The sequence below is a fragment of the Geotrypetes seraphini genome, chromosome 1 (assembly GCF_902459505.1).
Source record: "Geotrypetes seraphini chromosome 1, aGeoSer1.1, whole genome shotgun sequence".
NCBI lineage: Eukaryota > Metazoa > Chordata > Amphibia > Gymnophiona > Dermophiidae > Geotrypetes > Geotrypetes seraphini.
In genome coordinates, this window is record NC_047084.1 from 264,738,612 (window position 1) to 264,764,038 (window position 25,427).

General features: G+C 43.8%; 1 protein-coding gene across 4 annotated transcripts in view; it reads right to left on the reverse strand.

Moving 5' to 3' along the window:
* The window catches only part of FAM193A (family with sequence similarity 193 member A), a 382,414-nt gene that overhangs the window by 134,697 nt on the left and 222,290 nt on the right, over nt 1–25,427 (reverse strand). For all 4 annotated transcript variants that reach the window (XM_033950625.1, XM_033950616.1, XM_033950602.1 and 1 more), the window contains exons 11-14: nt 14,650–14,892; nt 2,705–2,855; nt 2,424–2,603; nt 1,415–1,666 (exon numbers count right to left, since the gene is read on the reverse strand). In XM_033950625.1, the coding sequence (XP_033806516.1) occupies nt 1,415–1,666; nt 2,424–2,603; nt 2,705–2,855; nt 14,650–14,892 (826 nt within the window). The remainder of the gene's footprint in view (nt 1–1,414; nt 1,667–2,423; nt 2,604–2,704; nt 2,856–14,649; nt 14,893–25,427) is intronic.

A 25,427-nucleotide genomic window follows, 5' to 3' on the forward strand; every position in this document is an offset into this window, starting at 1 on the left:
CAAGTAGCAGGTTGTAGTTGATGCTCGCACCGCATTAAGTTAAAAAAGGTATGGGACAGGGAAAGGGTGCACATACACTGGGGCGGTGTGGGGGGGGCGGAGAAGAGGGCAGGGGAGGGGCGCGTCTTACCCTCACTATGCGTTTCCTACACACATCACTTTGAACTTGCTCACATTAACTATCATCTGTCATTTGGAGGCCCAGTCTCCCAGTTTCATGAAGTCCTCATGCAATGTTTCACAATCCACTTGTGATTTAACAAGAAATTTAACTAACTCACTCATTCTCGCTTTCAGATATCTGTAAAATGTTAAAAATCAGTAGTCCCAGCACAAATTCCTGGGGAATCCCACTATTTAATCTTTCTCCATTGAGAATACTGACCATTTAACCTTCTCTGTTTTCTGTCTTTTAAACCAGTTCTTAATTCACAATAGAACACTGCCTCCTATCCTATGACTTTCAAATTCATGAGGTACTTTGTCAAATGCCTTCTGAAAATTGAGATGCATAAATTCATCTTGCTCACCTTTATCCACATGTTTCTTCATCCCTTCCAAGAAATGTAGCAGATTGGTGAGGCAAGTTTTCTTCTGGATAAATCCATTTTGACTTTGTCCCATTAATCCATTTATATATATACTTTGTAATTTTGTTTTTTACTATAGTCTCTACTATGTTGTCTGTCACCACTGCAGCAGCAGGGGGCAATATACTCACACTCTGGGACACACATATTCAGTGCTACCAATGGGTCACTAATCAAGCTGGGATTTTGTTGCCCCAGAGACTGTGAATGCTACCTCTGCAGTCTCTCAACCCTTATTGGCACAATGAGTGAAAGTAAAACTGACAATTAAACTCACGTCAAGAGGGAGAAAAAAAGGAGAAAGTGTAGGAGATTGGGGAGAATAAAAAGCAGTGGTGAGTATTTATAAAATTTAACTTTTAAAACAATCCTCTACTTTCCTATCAGTCAATATTCTCTGCCCAACTGGCTTGAAACTGGGAAAAAAGTAATCAAATGAATTTACTGGAAATCTAATAGTAGCTCTAAATATTAAAGTACAAAATAAAGGCATATATAAAGCTAGTCATGCTAATATTCTAAGAGGAGCTGTGGTGCTAAAATAAAACTAATTTATTGATAATAGATTCAAGTAACTATCAAATTTAAAATGTTAATATATATTTAAAGAGTACAGATTCTGCTCCACAGCATGAACCAGTGGCTCAAAATAGATTAATAAAGGGACTGAAATATTAGTACTTGAAATCTGTGTATTTCAGATGAGAAAGCATATAGGACATCATATAGGCAAAATTCTACAAAACGTTAAGTCCTATTTCAGTGAAAAAAAAATTAGGCATGTTAGCACAATTCTCTCAGTGTATCTTAGCTCCCAGGCTTACCTTATTGTGTGCAAAGGGTGAAGTTGAATACAAATTAGGGTGGATAAGAGGGCGAGGCAGGTGAGGAATAGTATGCAATGGTACATGTCCATGGATATGGGGGTAAAGATGAAGTGCAGGGTGTGCAGGTTTTTCTGGATTCATAAACTGATGGCCTGCTGGAAGACGTCCAGCTGCAAGTGCTGATGGAGTCAGACCTGAAACCTCTTGCTTGCAAACATGACATTCACAAGTATTTGGACTTTGTTCAGCCTATAGGAAGGAAATGGATTGAAATTCTTAGTATAATTTTCTTAACATTATGGTATCTTAGACAAAGATATTTCATTTCATAATTTAAAATGTAATTTAAAGACAGCAGCAAAACCAATAGGAACGTCTTTGTTCTGTGTCAGAAAAGGTAGCCCTTTTGCTTAACTAAATGGAAAATAACAGGCACAAAAGCATTCTTTTGTGATGACCTTTACATTTGTGATGGTTATACATTTTTACTTCTAGCTTCTTCTTAGACATAATGAAGAACAGAGGGTCTAAGACAAGCATTTTTTTAAATGAAGATTTAAAAAAAATATTTCTTTTTAGGTGTGAGTGTGAAAAAAAGTGAAAAAACAATGAAGATGGAAAGAACTAGTATGTGCAGAGGTGAGAGAGCTACAGATAGCCAACTGTCAGAGCAGACAAGAAAAACTGAGTATCCCCACAGGGGCAACATGTGGGAAGGGATACAGAACAGTTTTCTAATGAAATCTAAGTTCTAAGAGTGCTATTCCCATCTCAAAACCATCAGGTTTTACCTCCCCACCTGTGCACTAATTCATTCTACTTGTTGGTGGAGAATGAATTTTTACAGACACTTACTGCTTTACCTAGGACTATATGTAGAGAGGAAAGGGGGGAAAAAAGACAACCTTGGAGACTTTGCACAGTGGCTCCCTGCCTAGAATTAGCAAGAATGGAAAAACCCAAAACTATTTTAGCTATGGAAAAATACATTCATAAAGAATTCTACCTGCTGACTAGGATAAGATGGTGGTGGGCTGCCCATTACTGATTCCTCCTTCCTTAATATCCTTTTTCCTTGAATGATTTCTTCCTTCTGAACTCCCGATTGTTCACCACTACTCTCTCCATCTGCTTCTTCGTCATCTACTTCAGAAGAGCTACTGCTAGTGCTGCTTACTTGAGGAGACTGAAAATAAATCAAGAAAAAAATCTCAAAAAATGTAATCACGTTAATGTGTTAATTTCATCCAATAGGAAACTATTCTAAATCAAATTACTAAAACATACCTCTTCTTTCATGGCCATGTTTTCACCACCATTTAATTCACTATGGATTCCATTCATGCTGGCTACAACCTCAGCATCCTCATAATTGGTTAATGGATAAATATCAGCAAATTTTGCAGATAAAGGTGCAACATCGTCATCATCACTACAACTGGAAAGGAAAAGCTCACAATTACTGCATCAGTTAAGTTGAAATTTATATTAAATAAACAGGAATAGTAACATTCCTGATTATAATTAAGTGTTCTGATATCTAACTTTAGGGTTTAACAATAAACATTGATAAAACATTCCTAAAACAAATTGTGTTTACTGGATGAACACTGAAAAATAAACCCCACTTCCCTCACACACACATCCTTTCCCCTGGCTTGTGTTTTATCCTCCACTCTAGTTTTATGCCTTTTCTAGGTTAACAACCAAACCAGGGAAGCCCGTTCAAATCTCACTGAGGCTCATTGTGATCTTGAGCAAGTCAATTAAAAAGAGATTAGGTTCTTATCTTGATATCTTTTCCAGTAGACAGAGATGATATGATGAACCAAGAGTCTTGCTCCTGTGAGTCCATTGAAGGAGATACTGATCACTGTTTTCAGCACCTCCTCCTTTTCCCTGCTCTCTGCTGCCCCCAGTCAGTTAGTTTCAAAACTGGCGACAGCCCTACAAGAGACAACAGGAGAAGGAGAATAGGGAGAAGACCCCCCCCCCTCCCCAGCAAGCCTTTGATCTGCTCATATAAGAAACACAGCTTACAACATGTCATGAAAAGGCAAGGAATTAATAACAATCTTTATTAACAGTAAGCCACAAGCAACTGTGGGTAAATCCCCTAGGGAACTATACAGTATACACTCAATATACAATGGGCTAGATTCACAAAGCAAACCGATCGTGTACCGATCGGTTTGTGACCAGATTTCCCTCCTGCACTATTCACTAACCTCTCCTGTGATCTGCTTCAAATCCGTGTATGCAAATGAGGAGAAACGCATGCAAAGTAGACAGGAACGTGAATCACCAACAAAATTTTTCAAACCGACTGGGCTGGCCGATCAACCCAAGAAGCGACTGCTGAGGACCAGTCGAAAACGTCTTTCCGACTCTCCAGCTCCATAGAAGTCCTGCTTTCTGCATGCCCTGCTATCTGCCACCCTGAAAATCACTTGCCTGCCGCCCCGATGCTCTTCCCCAGATCTCTCCTGCCTGCTCGGCCCCTAATCGCTGCCCTGTTCTGCCCCGATCTCTCCTGCTTGCTCACCCTGAATCGCCACCCTGCTCGTCCCTGGTTTTCTCCTGCCTGCCACCCCGAATCTCTCCTGCCCTTCCCCACACTGCAAGCCCATGATTTTAACCCACGGTTTAAGCGGGTTAAAACCACGGGCTCGCTGGGCTAAAAAGTTTTTTTTTAAAAAAGTTGCGGCTTGTATGGGTCTAGACGCATGCGCAGACCATCTATAGATGGTCTGCGCATGCGTCGGGATCGCATACCAGAGATCCGTGCCAGCAGATGGGAGTGTTCCTCCGATCGTCCTCATCTGCATATTGAACTTTGAAGAATCCATTGGACCTGCCCGGATCAGACCCGATCGGGCAGGTTCGTGAATCTAGCCCAATGTATTCCAATTTACCATAACTGGCAGTAGATGGTCCAAGCAGGTGCATGAATAAAGATAGGTGGGGTTTCAGCTACCATCCCTATTTATTGAAAAAGATATTATATCAAGGTAATAACCTAATATCTTTTTTCAGTGCAATAGGGATGGTATGCTGAACCAAGGGACATACCTAAACAGTTCCCGAAACCCTGGGTGGGAGAGATAAGCCTGCCTTCAAAACTGATCTGCCATGTTCACTCTATAAAATTTGGTGACAGTGTGAAGTGACAACCAAGTCACTTTCCGACAAATCTCATCCAGCAGAATCATCCTAGATTCATCCTAAGAAGTGGCGATTCCTCTCGTCGAATGCGCTCGAAGAGTGAATGGAGGCTCACTTCCGCAGACAATGTAGGAGGATGAAATAGTTGACCTGATTCATCTTGAAATGGCTTTGGAAGCTGGCCTCCCCTTCTTGGCTGGATCTTCAAAACAAAGAGGTGGTCCGAAAGACGAAAATCATTCGTAACCTCCAGGTAGCATAAGACAGCCCTCAGGACATCTAGCACCTTCAAGACTTTGTCCTTCTTCTTAGAACCGGAGAGCTGAAAAGCCAAAAGTCGAACTTCCCGATTGATGTGGAACACCGAAACCACCTTTGGCAAGAAAGAAGGGACGGTTTGCAATGAAATGTCGCCTCTGTAATATGCAGGTAAGGGTTCCTACAAGACAAAGCTTGTAGTTTGAAGACATGCCATGCAGAAGTAATGGCAACCAAAAAGACTGTCTTGATAATAAGATCCATGAGGATGGCTCAAACAGAGGACACGATAGCCCTCCAACATGATGTTCAGATTCCAGAAAGGATAGTCTGGTGAACCAGAGGCCTTAATCTCAGAGCACCCTTGAAGAATCTGACCACAGCTGGCTTGCAAGGCAAGAGAAAGTCTGTCACTTTGTGACCTGAAACAGGAAACCCCAGTCACTTGCATCTTCAGAGAAGAAACCACCAGTCCCATATCTAGCCCTTCCCGCAGGAAGGACAGTACAGCTGATACAGAAGCCATGTCCGGGTCCAGCTGCTCCTTGTAGCACCATTGTTGGAAGGCATCCCAGCCCTTGGCATAAACTGCAAACCTGGCAGGCATCTTGGCTTTGAGACCACAGCACTCCGGATCTGGTAGGACGATTGGACCTTGAGACAGGAGTCAACCTGAAGCTGCTGCAGCCTCTGAGGAGAATTGATCTGAAGGTGCACCAGATCCGCATATCAGGAGTACCTGGGCCAGTCTGAAGCCACCTGGATGACAAGTCCCTGATGCCTGGCCATTTCTCTTAGGACTCTTCCTACCAAGGGAACAAGTACAGTTTGTCGACTGGCCAAGGCTGAACCAGTGCATCGATCCTGGTGTTTCCTCGCTCATATCTGCGGCTCAAGAATCAGAATTTTTTTGTTCCTCACTGTCACCATGAGGTTTAACGTAGGGCTGTTTCAATGGTCAACAATGGTCTAAAACGCCCATTGCGAGAGAGAGAGAGAGAGAGACTAATCTCCCGGGTCCAGAGTCTGTCTCATGAGAAAGTCTGCCTGTACGTTTTGCATGCTGGCAACGTGGGGCTGCAGATATGGCCAGAAGATGAGCCTCTGCCCTCCGGAAGAGGGCCTACATCTCCTTCCGAAGCCTGGCATTCCTGGTGCCTCCTTGCTTGCTGACACATGCCACTGCAACGAATTCTAGAGTTTTAATTACACATTGAGTGAAGAAATATTTTTTCCAGTTTGTTTTAAATTTATTACTTAGTGCTTCATCAAATGTTCTATTGCCCATTGCAATATTTACAGTTCTGTCTTTCCCTAGGTGGGATGGAAGTTAGTACTATAGGGTATGGTAGAATTCCTTTACAGGTCTTGAATGACATTTGTAGAGTTTTGTGTTGATCAACAATATGCAATAGCACTAGAGTGACACATTGGAGGGGGTCTTTCCTTGCTGTGTTCATGTGACCTGCTGTTCATTTAGTGTTGACACAGAAGTCACCCCCCCAGCCAAGGATTATAGCTTGCACCATGATGCCTCACTTTACCTCAGACCTACCCCTCTTTAGTCTCCCCAAACAACTGAAGGGAAGATTCTCAAATGGTTGTGGTAAAATCCAATGGGGCAGCTGTCTCAGACGCTACTGTAATGATTTCAAAAAGGTGAGTCATTCTTAAAATCTGCACATGTAAATGAGGTTTGTGGAGGGTCACTAAATTTGCATGTTCCGATCACTGGTGATAGCGATTGGCACCAGCATAGAATAAATGTGCAAAAATAAAAGACCCCAAATCAAAGATGGGCAGGAAGGATGCATGCTTATTCCCTTCTGCAGCCATCAAGCAAATCCCTGCCCCACCAGCAGCGGGAGAGATGCCCACTCCTTCCTGCCACTGTCGTGCCCCCAACAACCTCCCCGCCCCCTTACCTTGTTTACGAAGGCTGACTGGAGGGATGCCTACCCCCTCCGGCCAGCAGGCCTGTCTCTTCAAAATGGCAGGTCTTCCCCAGGTTGTTTAATTGCCCCTCATATGGGAGTGGACTTAGGCATCTGAGCCATTCAGAGCCTTAGGCCCCCTCCTCGGTGCATTCCAGGATGCACTGGGGGGAGGGGAGGGGGAGGCCTGCCATTTTGAAGAGATAGGCCTGCTGGCCAGAGGGGATAGGCATCCTTCTAGCCAGACTTCATAAACAAGGTATGAAGGTGCCGGGGGTAGGGATGAGGGTCGTCGGGGGCATAATGGCAGCAGTGGGAGAGAACATCCCTCCCACTGTTGGGGGGGGGGTGTCAGGGATTGTTGAATGGTGGCGGGAGGGAATGGGAATCTTTTCCGCTTTCGGTGGGTTGTGTTGGGGATTGTTGCATGGCGGCAGGAGGAAGCCGGCATCTCTCCCGCTGCCGGGGTGGGGGGCAGGGGTTATTGCATGGAAGCAGGATGGAGTGGGTATTTCTCCCGCTGCTGGGCAGAGGGTGTCGGGGGAGGGGGGGTTGCTTGGCAGTGGCAAAATTTTCTGGCAGATCTCAGCTGTCAAGCCTTACTTTTCTGTCAATGCCCAAGCCAATCAGCACTCAGGCACTGACTAGAAAGCACAGTTACTTACCATTAACAAGTGTTATCTGGAGACAGCAGGCAGATATTCTCACATATGGGTGATGTCCTCCATGGAGCCCGGTACGGACAGTATGAAAAGTGAATTGTCACTTTAAGTTTTAAGAAACTTTGCAGCTGCCTGCACTGCGCATGCACGAGTGCCTTCCCGCCCAATGCCACTCGTGGTACCTCAGTTCCGTAAGCAAGTTAAGAAGCCAACTAGGGGAGGTAGGTGAGATGTGAGAATATCTGCCTACTGTCTCCAGATAACACCTGTTATGGTAAGTGTGCTTTATCCTAGGACAAGCAGGCAGCATATTCTCACGTATGGGACTCCCTAGTTTACTGCAATGGGATGGAGTGAGAGTTGGTCAATGAAGGAAATAAATTTTATAATACTGCTTGGCTGAAGTGCTCCTCTCTTCTGGACAAAGATTCCAAACAGAAGTGAGCATGAAAGCATAAACTGAGGACCAAATTGCTGCATTACAGATATTCCTCATGGAATCGGGAGGGAAGAATGCAACTGAAGTCACAATAGCTGAGATCTTACGTGCTATCAGCAATTCAATGGAAGTACAACGGAAAAACGGAAAAATGGAAAAAGAAATACAGACTGCAAGGTATATGGAAAAAGATCTCTAGGGATAGGTTGACTCAATATGTGAGGAACGAAGGAGATGAACAGGTGAGACTAGGTTCTGCATGACTGAGCTCCTTGTAAGAGAAAAGTCAAGGTTCTTTTTTTAAAAAAAAATTAATTTTTATTAAGTTTCACATCAGTGAGGAAACAACAAAGAAAAAACAAGCAACAGGTATAACATTGTATACAAGAGAAAACGTTTCATTATACAATTCTACTCCTTCCAGAGGGGAGGAAACCACAACCTAAAAATAAGAAGAGAAGGTAACAGAGTATGCCCCCCAATAAGGGTAGTCCATGCACAAAACATCTGCACAGTTCCCACACCAATATACACTGTTCCTCTTTAAGCTAGCTTGTCCCCTGATTTTTTTTCAGGAGCTTGAGCACAGGCTGATTTCGCACCTGTAGGTGGTCATTGTTGGGGACTTTCGGTGTGTTGGTTGCATGTCGCCTCCCCCCTTTGCATGTGGTGGTAGAGGTCCAGCTTTCTACCTTGAATCTCATGTACTGACAAAATGTATCTTTATTGTAACCCACCTGTATCCCATGCACTGACAAAATGCATCTTTATAGTAAACGGTTTACAATAAAGATATGTTTAGTCAGTACATGTAATCCACTTGTATCCCATGTACTGACTAAACGTATCTTTATTGTAAACCGTTTGTATCCCATGTACTGTTAAAATGTATCTTTATGTAAACCGCTTCGAACTTCACGGTATAGTGGTATATAAGAAATAAATTATTATTATTATTATTATTATAGAAACCACTTTTGATTTTTTTATCCCCCCCCCCCGTCCGCCCCCCCCCAAACTACCTACCCCCATCCCCCTTCCATCCTTCTCTTTATGGTTCATTCCAAGAGAAGAGAGCTCCATGGGAACGGGGTCTCGGGGATCCCGCGGGGTTGGAGGCAGCTCGTGCAGAGAGGCTCTTCTTCTTTTCCTGCCTGTAGCACGCACATATAGCTGACCGGAAGTCTTCCCCCGAAGTCAGAGCTGGCGTCAGAGGGAAGGCTCCGCGTCAGTCACGTGCAGCGTGCAGAGTAGTGTGCAGATCTCTTTCTGGCCAAAGAACACGTAGCCGTCACCTCTGACCGGCTCATGGGGGGCCGCGCCGTCCTTCTCCAAAAACCGGTAGTTGAGGTAGGCGGGCACTTTGAGCGCCTGGGGGCAGTGGAAAGGCTGGTCGGAGGTGGCGTACTTGGACACTCTGTAGAGCGGGAGAGCGGTGGTTGAGAGCAACACCTACCCCCCACCCCCCACGTCTTCCGAGTGGTTTTGCCCACTGGAAGCCGATTCCCCTCCTAATGTTTTTGCCACTCCCCATTTACCGTCCTTTTTTATTAATTTTACTTCCATGTATTTTAAACAACCTTTCCCTCCCCTACTTTCCTTCCGTCTCATGTACGTTAATCCAAATTCGTCTAGTATTTTTAATATTTGATAAAATATTGCTTTTATTTACCTTTTTAATTGTCCCTTACAATATTTTTATATTGTACACCATCCAGACATTTGTTTTGATAGATGGTATATCAAAAATAAAGAAACTTGAAACTTGTGTTCACTGGAGCCTTGCAACCCTGCCGTGCCAGTTCGCAGATGGACCAGCATGGCGGGATGGCCTGCTCCAGCATCGTGCACACTGGGGTGTACAAGGAGCAGAGGAAAAACTTGAGCTCCGGGGAGCAGTGCACTTTCACCAGTGGGTAGAACTGGTGCACCTCCAGGCTGGTGTCCTCCTGGTTCGTGTGGCCCAGGAGGTCCAGTTAATTACTAGGTAACAGTAACTGGAAAGGCACCAGAGAATTTGCAAGCCTTATTTTGGTGATGCCAGTTATGGAAAAATGCTCAATATATAGGGGCATGATGGTCTGGTTGTAGGCGATGTCCATGCACAGGGGGATGGAGATGGGCTGGCAGAAGACGTGGTCCTGGATGGAGATGCCCCTTTCCCCGTGGAACTGGCCATGGCACGCCACCCAACAGTTCAGGAAGAGCAGCAGCAGAGAGGCTGGACGGTGCCAGACACCGGGGAGAGGCATGGAGGGTGGATCGGAGCAAAAAATCACTGCAAACTCCCCTAAAAAAAAAAACTGGGGGGGGGGGGGGAGAGAAATCCTCAATTCTGTGGCTTGTGGAGACCAAATGGATCTGCCGTACAAAGAAAGTTTTCAGGACACAAGCTCAAGGGCAGCCAGTATTTCCAAACAGGCCCTGCATGCTGCATGACGCAAATTCTTCCCTCCAATGTCGGCTACATGTTCGTGCTTGTAGGCAGGAAAAGAAGATGAGCTTCTCGGATCGAGCTGCCTCCAACCTCTGCTGTTATCTGGACGCAAACGTGGGACACAGAAGGGGTCGAATGTGGGAGGCAAACGTGGGACACAGAAGGGGGGGAGTGAGTGTGTTTTTGTACACAGAAGGCATGAACTTGGGAGAGAGGATGGAGGAAGGTAGGGAAAGAGATGCTGAGGTGGGGGAGGGAATAGAAAGGGAGAATTGAGTGTGGGTTTGTCAGTGAGAGGAAAAGAGAGATGATTGTGTACACGGGGAATGGAAGAAAGGATAATTTTTGGTCATAGGGTGGGAATGAGGTATGGATGAGAGGGAGAAATGTGGTGGAAAGGGAACAGTGGGACAGATTGAAAGGGATGCAAGAGGGAGGAATGTTGGACATAGTGGTGAAGGGAATGGAGGGAGAGATGTGGCATGGTGCTGGAGAAATGTTGGGCATTGGGTTGGTGGGCAGGGGTGAAAGATGCTCCACATGGTCCGGGGGATAAGAGAGGGATAAATGCTGGACCATAGTAGGAGGAACCAGTGGACAGCAACAGAAGAATTTACAGAAGATGGGAAAGCAGAAAAAAGAAACTGGGACCAACTTGATGGAAAAATAAGTCTCCAGATAACAGAGGTAAAAACCGGAATTTATTGACTAAAATATGTTAGCTTTGGGAAATGTATATGGCAGATGTCTTTGTACTGTGTTGAAAAGAAAAAAAATTGCATTTCTGGTTTTATTTCTATAGTTTTGAAGTACTTGCTGACCCTTGCTGTGGCTGGTAGGGATCCCACGAGCACTGCCAGCAGAGGACCTCCTCTAGATATGGCAAGAACTCCCCTCTACCAAGCACAGCAGTCACTAGCAGCATCCAAGAGCCACTGAGATGCCAGCATCTGTGACTCAGGGACACTACTGCTGCCTGCCAAGCTTGGCAAAAGGGTCCCTCAGCCAACTGCAGAGGAAGTCCTCAAGCTGACAGCTGAGTATTTATATTTTATATTTACATTAGAGGCTCTGGTAGAAACCCGTTTACAAAGTATGTATTCTTCCCAATTAATATTTCCAAATTAATAGTGTCTGCTTCTTTGTAAATAGGTCTCTATCAGAGCCTTTAATTCAGTAGCATAATTAAATGAAATAACTACTTCTGAAGTTTATAGGGATGGGCGGGGATGGATTTGATTCCAGCGGGGATGGGTTTGACTCCTAGCGGAGAAGGACGGAGACAGGTTTGATTTCTGTCCCCGCACAACTCTCTAGAAGACACACCCAGCTGTAAGTATCACCCGGGATCATCCCTCCACAAGCGTGCTGGTAAGGAACTCATGCCACAGGGCCCAATAATTATTTTTTCATGTCCTCTGATCCCGGCATTCCACTCTAAGTTCCCGAACTGCCATCTCCTGCAAGGAACCAACCCAGGCTCTCAGGACAGACGGACACTCAGCCATTCATACTCGCAAGATATGGCGCTTAGCTAGCAAGAAGACAATAGCAATAAACTGGCATTGGTCCTGTGAGAGACCCTGTTCAGACAAGTCCCCCTCGTGGCCCAATACCAATATCTTATAAAACCATTGTATGGACCAATGCACCACTCCCTGTAAGGTCTCCAAAATACTATTCCAATAGGAACACAGTTCCTCACATTCAACCAACATATGTATCAGAGAACCCTTCACATGCTTACAGCGAGCACACTCCTCAGACCTCCACAGACTCTATGGTATCTCATAATATAGGATCTTTGTAAGATCTTAAACTGCATTTCCTGTAGTAGGGCATTAAGAGACCTCCAAGTCGCTCCCGTGCAATATTCTTGCATGAAACAGTTGGAGAGCTCCTCCCTGATATCTAGGGACCAAACCCGGGCGAAGGAGGCCAGTTGAGGTAAGGCCCGTTCATCTCTCCCCAATCTATACCAGGTAGACAGAGTTAGCGGAAGATGGAGAAAGAAATAATCAACCCCCCCCCCCCCCGCGGGGAGAACTAGCCAGCTCACTAAGGTAACAGAGGTATCATTTGGGCCTACACTGCAATTAGGAATAAAAGGGCTGGTTGGGGATACCCCCCCAAGTACATCTAAGAACTTCCTGTGTTGGAAACCTGGCGGTTGGCTGCCCCTCAGCACAGTGGCCCAGATAACGACCCATCCCAAACCAGGATTCCACCCGCCCCCCTCCATGAAAGTTCAATATATTTTGAAATTCAGCATTTAATGAAGCATCAGAGTCCACTGAAACAAACAAATCTTTGCACAACTGGTTAATATAAGCAGTAAAGGAGACATCTTCAGGAGAGAATCTTCTTTGGGGAAGTGCTGCACCAACAGACTCAGAAAAGAAAAAAAACCACACTCTAAGTCAGACTTAGAATCAGAGAAAACTTTGGGGAGAAAATGAGTAGAAGAAGTCCTGCAACATTTTTGATACAGATCCAATGAAGAGGCAGAAGAGGATCGATGAACTTTCCGATGCTTCTTTAAAATAGGAGGTTGATGGAAGGAGGAACTCCGATGTCTTGGCCTGGAATGCCTCACAGAAGACAAGGGCTTACGGTGAGAAGTACAACTTTGATGTGAAGAACCATGCCTGGAGGAAGAATGGTGTCGAGAGATAGAACTATGACGCCTCATAGAAAATCCCTGAGCAATATTTTGATGCTCCCATGGATCAGTATGTTTAGGTTGGGCCGTTCCGTTCAGTGGCAAGTTCCGTGTGAAAGAACTCATCGAGTTTTTCCTAGAAAGAGTGCACCAGTACCAATGGCTCAACAGCCAGTACCGTTGGTGCAGCAGGTTGTGTCAATACTGGTGCTTTGGCAGAGGACACATCTCGTATAGGAGAAACAACCTGTAGATCAGCAGAGCGATATTGACATCTTTTGGCCCGCATCAAGAGACTCAATGCTGTCGAGGCCTGTGACTCCTGCTGAGCAGCATGTACCAGTACTGAAGGTTCACCAGCCAGTACCTATGGTGCAGCAGGTGGACAAGGATGCACACCTAGGAGGAGAGACAATCTGCAGATCCTTAGATCGATGGCGTTAGTGTGTGGTCTGCATCAAGAGACTCAATGTTGTAGAGACCTGCAATGCTTGCTGGGAAGAGGATGTCTCGGTAACTGGCTTCCCCGATGCTTGAAGATTTCCTGATGTTGATACACGACTTTTCAATGGCGACAACTCTGAAGGTTTCCCACATAACCACGCAGAGCAACACAGAGCCACGCAGAGCCACACAGCTTCTCCTGTTGAATACGACGGGCTTTAATGGAGCGCTTTTGCAAGGTGGAACACTTAAGACAAGAATCAATTCGGTGATCAGGGCCCACACTGAAGACACCAATTATGGGGGTCGGTTATCGAAAAAGACCTCTGGCACCTACTGCACTTTTTAAACCCCATCGTAGGTTTCGACATGGGAAAAATCTTGTCAGCGAGATTAAACTCACTGGTGAACAAAAACCCCACCAAGGGAAAAAATCTCAAGACCGAAACCTGAGGTTCTAGAAAAAGAAAATAAATATTTACAATTTTTTTTTTTTTTTTTTTAGGAAAAAAAAACAAAAACAAAACCCCCCCAAAAAACTTACAATAGATAAAATATAACACCAAAACTAGACAAAACAATGTAAAAGAAATGCGAAGCAGGCCAGCAATGCTGACTGAACAGAGTCCAGTCAAAAGAGACTTCTTCATTCCGCGGAAAACGAAGAACTGAAGTACCATGAGCGGGCATCAGGCGGGAAGGCACTCGCGCATGCACGGTGCATGCAGTTGTGAAGTTTCTTAAAACTTAAAGTGACAGTTCACTTTTCATTCTGTCCATACCGGGCTCAGTGGATGATGTCACCCATATATGAGAATATGCTACCTGCTTGTCCTAAGATAAAATAAGGTTATGACAACTGACCTGCCAGAAAATTTTGCTCAGAAATATAGGACAGCAAGTTTAGGGAATCGCCCGGAGTTCTCCTTTAAATATTAATGACCTCGTTGTAATACATTTGCATGGCAGAGTCGGAGACTGCTAGGAAGTTCGGAAAATAAGTTTTGATAATCCGCTGCTAAAATATATGAACGCTAAACTGACTGGAACTGGTTTAGCAACCACATTAAAGTTTTGAGAATCTTCCTCTGAATCACCAACTGCCTACAATATAGAACTGTATGGTAATCTAATTGCTCTATAAAGGAATCCTTTTACCACTGTTAGCCATTTCATAATGGCAAACATGAAAATGTAATTACATTTTATATTTCAAAATAAAAATACTCACAAAGTTGGTGCAGAGCCATGATCTGTAAGGATGAGTCTGTGATTTTTCTGAATGGTAATGGGGGAACTGGGACCTGACCCTGAACTTGCCGAGGACATACTAGGAGGGCGGATTTCAGACAGGTATTCAGGAGCCGATTCAACTTGCAGTGGTAACTGGTTAATGTGGATGTCGTCTGTAATCGGCGAGTCCATGATGCCACATGTGAGAATGTGTGAAAGACTGCAGTCATCACAAGTGCACCTGCCCGGGGATTAAACAATTGTATTACAAAGAACTCTTCTCACTAAGACCTTGCCCACAATATAAAAACAACTGTGATCTGTGTAAGATCCTCTGTTCACATCACTTTCACCCAGTTTACAAAGTTCCACATAAATTCTAGTACAAATACTGCCCAGACTGGTTTACAAAAAATTCTGACACACCATAGTTAAAATACATTAGGCACATGCAAAATCCCCAAGACCCTAAAATATCAGTTTCCTTCCCTCCTCCCATATTATTTAACCAGACATATCATTATTACTACTCATTGTTATAAGAGGAAAAATTTTTTACCCTTACAGCAAATTTAGAAAACAGCTAACAATGCCAAAAAGCAGTTTTATATCAGAAAGGCCTTGACTGCATCAGAGTATAACAAACTGAAAATCATTTTTTCAATACCAGTAAGTGATGGCCTCCTGGTTATAGGGATAACTATGAGCAGATTTTTGCTCAAGTTTCAGTGGTAGAAGTAAGGCAAATAATTTATATGTTCAGTTAGGGCAAATCATGAATACAACTCCTGCGCTGCAAACTTGCTTTCTACAAGAACAGATCAAATGAGTTGATAGCTTATAAATAGCTGTAGGATGAGATTTATTGTCTGGTCTCCTTAACAGTAGCTCAGATATAATCAAAAGGTAAAAAAACCATTTTTAAACCTATGGTCTATTAGGCAGATTAGATCATTTTGTGGCTTTATGACTTTAGATGGTGGTGCAAATAATGACTTTATTTCAGATAGACTATATTAACAGCATTTGAAAGTATTAAATTAAACACCTGAATAGGTTACAACTTATCCAAAAAGAAATAATAGGAAATAGCAACTTCAAAATCTCTTCATTAGTTTCTGATTAAGCCAAAGGTAGAGGTTAGGTTGTTAAAATTTTTTAGAATACTTGAGGATACTGCTGCTTTGTATCTTACCCACTTGGTACATCATTACACTGGCCAACACTCATTTTGGTGCCTCACAAGTTACACCTGCTGATTCCAAATGGCACCAGTTTTCTATCAGCTCTAGTTTTTGAGATACAGAACATGTGCCATATAGCACAGTTACTTAGAGTAACAGATATTATCCAGGGACAGCAAGCAGATATTCTCACATGTGGGTGATGTCATCCACGGAGCCCGATACGGACAGTGGTAAAAGCATATTGCCACTAAGTTTTTAGAAACTTCATGACTGCCTGCACCATACATGCAGGAATTCCTTCCTGCCTGACACCAGCTCGCGGCACTTCAGTTCTGTAAGCAAGCTTAGAAGCCAACCAGGGGAAGTGGGAAGGATGTGAGAATATCTGCCTGCTGTCCCTGGATAACACCTGTTACGGTAAGTAACTGTGCTTTATCCTAGGACAAGCAGGCAGCATATTCTCACATGTGGGACTCCATAGCTGAATATAATGAGATGGAGGGCGAATTGGCCATTAAGAATAAAAGAAAGTCTAATACTGCTTGGCCAAAACGACCCACTCGCCTGGAATAAAAATCCAAACAGTAGTGAGATGTAAATGTGTGATTTGAGGACAAGTACCAGCTTTGCAAATTACATCAATGGGAGTGGAATGTAAGAAAGCCAACGAGGCTGCCATAGCTTGGACCTTGTGAGCTGTAACGCGTCCCTCAAGCTGAGGTGCAGCTTGTTGCTTAGTCTGTTGTATGTAGTAAGCCAAGGCATGCTTACAGTCCAGTGTATGAAGAGCTGTTTCTCCAGGATGAGAATGAGGCTTTGGGAAGAAGATTGGAAACACAATGGATTGATTAAGTGAAATTCTGAGACTACTTTTGGAAGGAATTTAGGATGGGTCTGGAGAACAACTTTATGATGAAATACAGGGTACAGAGGATAGGAGACTAATGCTTGAAGCTCACTCACTCGATGAGTGGAAGTGACAGACATCAAGAAGATCACTTTCCAAGTGAGAAACTTAAGATGAGTAGATGCCAGAGGTTCAAATGGTAGCTTCATCAAGACCCCAGACAACTGGGGGCGTTTTGACTGGAGGTTTGGGGTTGAAAAGTCCCTTCATAAACCTGGAAACAAGCGGATGAGTGGCTAGAGATTTATGGTTGACAGGAACATGAAAAGCACTAATAGCACTGAGGTGAACTCTGACCAAAGTGATTTTTAGACCAGAATTGGATAAATATAGAAACATAGAAACATAGAATATGACGGCAGAAAAGGGCTGTAGCCCATCAAGTCTGCCCACGTTAATGACCCACCCCCAGACTTCACCCGGCTAGAGATCCCACATACATATCCCATTTCTTTTTGAAATCGAGCACGCTGCTGGCGTTAATCACCTGCAATTGAAGTTCATTCCAATGATCGACTACCCTTTCGGTGAAGAAATACTTCCTGGCGTCGCCATGAAATTGCCCACCTTTGATTTTCAGCGGATGACCTCTTGTGGTTGAAGGTCCTTTAAGAAAGAATATATCGTCTTCCACCTCGATGCGGCCCGTGATATATTTAAAAGTCTCAATCATGTCCCCCCTCTCTCTACGTTCCTCGAGCGAGTATAGTTGCAGTTTATTCAGTCTTTCCTCATATGGGAGGTTCTTGAGTCCCGAGACCATCCTGGTGGTAATTCGCTGAACCGACTCGATTCTCCGCACATCTTTTTGATAATGTGGTCTCCAGAATTGAACACAATATTCAAGATGAGGTCTCACCATGGATCTGTACAGGGGCATTATAACTTCGGGCCTCCGGCTGACGAAGCCTCTACGGATGCATCCCACCATTTGTCTAGCCTTGGATGCAGCTTTCTCCACCTGCTTGGCAGTTTTCATGTCTCCACTAATGATTACTCCCAAATCACATTCTGCCCCAGTCCTAGCTAAGGTCTCACCATTCAGAGTGTAAGTTCTGCATGGGTTTTTGCTGCCAAGGTGCATGACCTTACATTTTTTGGCATTAAAGCCCAGCTGCCAAGTCGAGGACCAATGTTCCAATAAGAGCAGGTCCTGCTCCATACTGTCGGGTAAGGTGCTGTAATCTACTATGTTGCATAGTTTGGCGTCGTCGGCGAATAGTGTTATTTTACCTTGAAGCCCTTGAGTCAGGTCTCTTATGTATATGTTGAAAATGGATACGGTAGTCCAACAGTGAAGAGAGAGAAGAGGAGGAAAGATCTTGGTGATGGAGGATACACCACAAATTGAAGCGAGTCCTCTTCTGTTGATAACATTGCTGAATAGAAGGTTTTCTTGAGCTATAATGCCTTGTACTGATTCAAAAAGATTGAAATCTGCTAGAGTCAGACCGAGAAGTACCAAGTTGTCAGATCTGGGTATCATCGTAGACAATACGATGAAATCTTTTGCCCAATGTGTGGCCGTGGCCAAAAATGCAAACAGGATGCTAGGAATTATTAAAATAAAGATGGTTAACAAGACTAAGAATGTTATAATGCCCCTGTATCACTCTGTGGTGCGACATCATCTGGTAAACTGCGTTCAATTCTGGTCTCCTTATCTCAAAAAAGATATACGGCACTAGAAAAAGTTCAAAGAAGAGCAACCAAGATTATAAAGGGGATGGAACTCCTCTCATATGAGGAAAGACTAAAAAGGTTAGAGCTCTTCAGCTTGAAAAAGAAATGGCTGAGGGAAGATATAATTGAAGTCTACAAAATCCTGATTGGAGTCGAATGGGTACAAGTGGATCGATTTTTAATTCCGTCAAAAATTACAAACACTAGGGGGACACTCGAAGTTACAGGGAAATTCTTTTAAAACCAATAGGAGGACATTTTTTTCACTCGGAGAATAGTTAAGCTCTGGAAAGTATTGCTAGACGTTGTGGCAAGAGCATATAGCGTAGCTGGTTTTTAAGAAAGGTTTGGATGATTTCTTGGAGGAAAAGTCCATAGTCTGTTATTGCGAAAGACATGGGGGAAGCCACTGCTTGCCATGGATCAGTAGCATGGAATGTTGCTACTCCTTGGGTTTTAGCCAGGTACTATTGACCTGGATTGGCCACCGTGAGAATGGGCTACTGGGGTTGATGGACCATTGATCTGACCCAGTAAGTCTAGTCTTATGTTCTTATGATGCAGAGATTGCAGGTTGGAGTGTAACAGAGAGCCTTGACTCTGAGTGAGCAGAGATGGAAAGGTTTCAAAAGGAATTGGATCCTTGACACTAAGCTGGTGGAAATGCGTACAGTAATTTGTTCATCCAATCCAGAAGAAAAGCATCTGCCTCGAGATGATGAAGAGAGTACTGCTGTAAGCAGAATTGAGGTAATTTGTGATTGTGGGGGAGACGCAAACAGGTCTATTTGAGGAGTCCCCCATACTTTGGAGTCGAGTGTCCACTTATTTGGCTGAAGAAATCTGCTTAGTTTGTCGGCTATTCAGCTTTCTTTGTACATAGATGGCTCTGAGAAATGTGTTTTGAGCAATTGCCCAGTTCCACATGCATTCTGCCTCTTGACAAAGAAGGAGAGAGCCTGTTCCTCCTTGTTTGTTGATGTAGTACATCGCCACTTGATTGTCTGTGCGAACAATGCTGTCTTGTTAAAATGTTTATTTTATTTTTATTTTTTCTCTAACTCTACTTTTCACTTCTCTATTATCCTCCAGGTACTTTAGTTAGATTGTGAGCCTTCGGGACAGTAAGGGAATTTTTCAAGTACCTTTCTTATTTCTAATCTTAATGTATATTTTCTGTAAACCGCTTAGAACCTAACGGATGTAGCGGTATATAAGAAATAAATTACATTACATTACATTACAGTAGCTGAAACAGGTTAATGTGGAATGTGTTCTCCTAAGCAGATCATAGACCTTGTGTCCTGAGACCGTCTAGGTGAGCATACATGGACACGTCCATGGTGAATACTTTCTGATGTGGCGGAAAATGAAACAACAGATGTCTGGAAAGATTTGATGCATCCATCTGCCACTGCAGGGATTGACGAAGAGGTGAGGTGTTCTGAGATAAAGTCTGGTGAAGGAGTTAACATGAACTGTGGAGGCTATGTGACCCAGGAGGCACAACATATGTCTCGCTGAGATGGAATACAGAGTAAAGACTTGAATGCAAAGATGAAGAAAAGTGTCTTGCCTTTGTTGAGGTAGAAGTGCCCTGAGGTGAATAGTTACTAACAGGGCTCCTATGAAAAGAAATAGTTGAGCAGGTTGAAATTGTGACTTTAGGAAGTTGGCTTTGAACCCTAGGAGTTGAAGAAATGTTATCGTGAATTGTGTTGCTGAATGAACTGCTAGAGGAGATGCAGCCTTTATCAGCCAGTTGTCTAAAAATGGAAATACTTGCAAGCCGTGAGTACAAAGAGTTGCTGCCACAACCACCAGGCACTTGGTGAATACTCTTGGAGATGAAGCCAGGCCGAACAGCAGAACTTTGTATTGAAAGTATTGATAAGCTATCCGAAAGCACAGAAATTTTCTGGGAAGAGGATGTATGGATATATGTGTGTAAGCCTCTTTGAGGTCTAGAAAGCACAGCCAGTCATTTCATTTTAGAAGAGGGTATTGTATCCCTAAAGATAGCATACAAAATTTCTTTCACTAGATATTTGTTTGTCTCAGAGGTTGGGAATTGGACGAAGACCTCTTGTCTTCTCTGCAATTAGAAAATACCTGGAGTAGAACCCCTGATTTTTCTGAGAAGGGGGAACCATTTCAATGGAAATTAGTTGAAGCAAAGCTTCGATTTCCTGAAGAAGAGACATCTGCTGAGATGTGAAAGAAGACTCTCTGGGAGGTGTGCTTGGTAGAGTAGTAACGAAATTGAGCAAATAACCCAACTTGATGATTCTGAGGACCCAAGAGTCCATTGCTGATGAAACAATTGCAGTTGACCTCCAACAGGTTGGGGAACATAAGAATTGCCGCTGCTGGGTTAGACCAGTGGTCCATCGTACCCAGCAATCCGCTCACACGGCGGCCTTCTGGTCAAAGACCAGACCCTTGAGATTAGCCCTACCTGCATACGTTCTGGTTCAGCAGGAACTTGTCTAACTTTGTATTGAATCCCTGGAGGGTGTTTTCCCCTATGACAGACTACAAAAGAGTGTTCCAGTTTTCTACCACTCTCTGGGTGAAGAAGAACGTCCTTACGATTGTATGGAATCTATCCCCTTTCAATTTTAGAGAGTGCCCTCTCATTCTTCCTACCTTGGAGAGGGTGAACAACCTGTCCTTATCTACCAAGTCTATTCCCTTCATTATCTTGAATGTTTCGATCATGTCCCCTTTCAGTCTCCTCTAAAAGCACATAAAAAAAGACTAAGCTGGTATTTGCAGGGCCGAAGGCTGAGACTTGAGGCCTCTGTTGTTTCTGCCTCTTCTGTGGTGGAAGCTTAGAAGAAGAGGATGCTGGTTACGTCCTTTTGTAGGAATAAGAAGTAGATTTTACAGCAGGCTTAGACTGTTGACTCTTGGCTTTAGAGCTGTTTAAAGAGTTCCTGTTTTGCTCATGCCGAATAAGCTTTAGTGTAGCTGCCTCTATCTGGTAACCAAAGAGTTCTTCACCCAGACATGGGACGTTGGCTAAGCGATCTTGGAGATTAATGTTCATGTCGGAAAATCACAGCCAAGCAAAACACCTCATAGCCACAGACAAGGCTGAAGCTCTGGATGTTAGCTCAAATGCATCAAATGCAGTTCTTGCCATATACTTTCTGGTTTGTAAGATATCCGAGGAAAGATGTTGCTCAAACTTAAACAAGTGCTGTATCAGATGTTTAAGATAAAAGGACATGTATAAGTTATAATAGAACTATTGTTGCCAAACATAGAATTTTGATATAGGTGATGACCAAATTTATCCATAGTCCTCCCCTCTTGTCCTGGTGGTGCTGAGGCATAAGCCTTGGTGCTGGATTTTTTAATGGCTGATTCTACAAGCAAGGACTTATATTGGAGTTGTGGTTTGTCAAACCTCAGAGAAGATATTATTCTAGAGAGGGAATCAATTTTTTTTGGAGTTACAGTGACAGAAAAAGGAGTCTCCCAATTTTTAAAGAGGGCATCCTTGAGGAGACCATGTAAGGGCATCATAAGTAGTTCTTTAGGAGGTTCATAGAAATCTAAAGCATCCAGTAGTTCGGCTCTGGGTACAATGTCAGCCTCCAACTTGACAGGGAGAGCCTTTCTCAACTGTCTAATATATTTAGTGAAGGCAAGTCCTTCAGGTGGAGACCTTCTAGGAGGAGGAGAAGGAACTGAAGGAAGACCATAAGATTAAGTAGTCTCACATTCAGAATCAGAGTAGCCACGAGAAAGATCAGAGTCATAAGATTCAGGTGACCTATGGAAATGGTGAGAACTTCCTCAATATCAGTACCAATCTAATGAGGATGATAAAGACGACCGGCGTGAAGATCTTCTATACCTGGAAGAATAGGAGCGAGAGCGATGATGCTTCAATGAAGAACTTCGATGTTTTGATGAAGAGCGTTGATGCTTTGATGGTGAACATTGGTGCTTCGATGGTGATCTGTGAGATTTCAATTGCAGGTCGACAGTACCTCGATGAGGAGGAACAGTTCCTCAATGGAGACTGTCATTATCTACTGGAAGAGCACTGATAGGAAGCAAAGCGGCGTACCAGTGTAGACCTGGAATCAGTACCCTGAGGTCTCAAAATGCTATGCTTAGACTGGGCCGGTACCAATGGAGTCAATGCAAGCACTGGTGTCGAGTGCAATTTGAATATATCACCGATCTCCCTCTGGAAAAACCCATTCCTTGAAAATTTGCACCGGTACCCTTTGGTCAATAGTCAGTACCATCAGTGTGGCAGGGTGTCAAGGGGTGGGTGACTTCGAATAGGATGCATTCCCTGGAGAGACAGCCTGAACTGAAGAAAAGTGTTGGCATCGATGCTTGGCCTGCATCAAGGGACTCAATGCTGTAGAGGCCTATGATGCTTGCTGGGAAGAGGATGGCTTCTGAGCAGGTTTACCCAATGCTGGAATAACTTCTGAAGTTTGTGTTGGTGTCACTGGTACTGAAGGCTTGGAACGACCCACAGAGTCCATGGCCAAGCCGAAGATCTTCTCTTATTGGATGCGTCGAGCTTTCAACAAGGGTTTCTGCAGTGTGGAACAATGCATACAGGAGTCTACCCGATGTTCAGGGCCCAAACACTGCAAACACCAACTATGCAGGTCAGTGAAGGAAATAGGGTGCTGACACCCGCGTGATCATCAGTTCAATAAAAAAAGCTAAGATACCAATTAGGGGAGGTGGGAGGATTGTGAGAATATCTGCCTGCTGTCCCTGGATAACACCTGTTACAGGTAAGTAACTGTGCTTTATCGCAGAACAAGCAGGCTGCATATTCTCATAGATAGGACTCCCTAGCTATTATGAAAGGGATGGAGGGAAGTTGGCATTTAAACAGAGAATGAATTTTGTAGACCTAATGACTATCCTGTCTGGAATAAGTCTCCACTCAGTAAGGGGATGTGAAAGTATGTATGGAGGACCAAGTGGCTGTTTTACAAATACCCTCAATAGGAATGGGACGGAGAAAAGCTAGTGAAGCTGTTATTGCTCTAACTTTATGTGCTGTGACATGACCTTCCAACGGTAACCCAGCAAGAGCATAGCAGAAGAAGATTCAGTCTATTAACCATGTAGAGATTGTTCTCTTGGTTACAGGAGTTCCCAGTCTGCTAGGATCAAATGAGAGGAAGAGCAGAGCAGAGGTTTTGTGTGATCTAGGTAGTAAGCTAGAGCATGTTTACAAACCAATATGTGGAGTGCCAGAATGGGAATGTGGTCTTGGAAAGAAGACAGGCAGAACTATAAATTGGATGAGATGAAATTCTGAAATTACCTTTGGTAGAAATTTGGGATGAGTACAAAGGACATGTCATGATAGAATGTTGTATAAAGTGGATCTGATACAAGTGCTTGGAACTTACTGACTTGGCATGCAGAAGTGATGTAGATTAAGATGACCACTTTCCACGTGAGGTACTTGAGGGAAGATGCCAGTGATTCAAATGACGGCTTCATTAAAGTAGAAAGTATAATGTTGAGATCTCAAGCAAATGGAGGAGGCTTGACTGGGTGGTATTTAGAGTGTAAGAGGCCTTTTATGAATCTGGAAACCAATGGGTGAGTAGCCAAAGATGGGGTTTTTTTTTAGTGCTTGATCTCTTATATTATCTTTTTTTCCTATAATGTCCCTGTTGTATGGCCATCATATATTCCATTTTAAAAGTATGGCATAGAGATTCCCACCAGAAAACATAATTTAACCAATCCCAGTTTTTCCAATTTCTCAAAATAAGCTCTATAGCAACCCCTGTCATAATAAAGAGAAGTAGCCAAAGGTTTATCGAGAGGAATGTGAAAAGCACTGATGTGCACCCTCACTGAAGTGGTCTTCAGTCCAAAGTTGGAGAGATGCAAGAGACAATATCCAGGACTGATGACAGAGGACATGCATCTGGTCATTTTTACTGGTTACACCAGAGGGTAAACCGGGTCTACTTGAAATGGTAACAGCACTGTGTGGATGGTTTTCTGGAAGCGTCTATGATAGCCGATACTGGAGCAGAGAGACTGAAGTCATTCATTGGGAGAAAGGTACCAGGATGTGAGAGCTAGTGAACGTAGACTGGGGTAGAGGAGGGACCCCTCGTTCTGAGTCAAAAGAGTTGGGAAAATCTGCAGAGGAATCGGTTCCTTGACACTGAGTTGAAGAAAAGAGGGAACAGGGGTTGCCTTGGCCATCTTGGAGCTATGAGAATCAAAGCTGCTGCCAGAAGGATGCTGGGCTGTATAAAGAGAGGCGTAGTCAGTAGAAGGAAGAAGGTGTTGATGCCCCTGTACAGGTCATTGGTAAGGCCCCACTTGGAGTATTGTGTTCAATTTTGGAGACCGTATCTGGCGAAGGACGTAAGAAGACTTGAGGCGGTCCAGAGGAGAGCGATGAAAATGATAGGAGGCTTGCGCCAGAAGACGTATGAGGAGAGAGACTGGAAGCCCTGAATATGTATACCCTAGAGGAAAGGAGAGACAGGGTAGATATGATTCAGACGTTCAAATACTTGAAGGGTATTAACGTATAACAAAATCTTTTTCAGAGAAAGGAAAATGGTAAAACCAGAGGACATAATTTGAGGTTGAGGGGTGGTAGATTCAAAGGCAATGTTAGGAAATTCTACTTTACAGAGAGGGTGGTGGATGCCTGGAATGCGCTCCCGAGAGAGGTGGTGGAGAGTAAAACTATGACTGAGTTCAAAGAAGCTTGGGATGAACACAAAGGATCTAGAATCAGAAAATAAGATTAAATATTGAACTAATGCAAGTACTGGGCAGACTTGCATGGTCTGTGTCTTTATATGGCCGTTTGGTGGAGGATGGGCTGGGGAGGGCTTCAATGGCTGGGAGGGTGTAGATGGGCTGGAATAAGTCTTAACAGAGATTTCGGCAGTTGGAATCCAAGCACAGTACTGGGTAAAGCTAAGAAGAAAAAATAAAAAAATTTAAATTGAATCAGGTTGG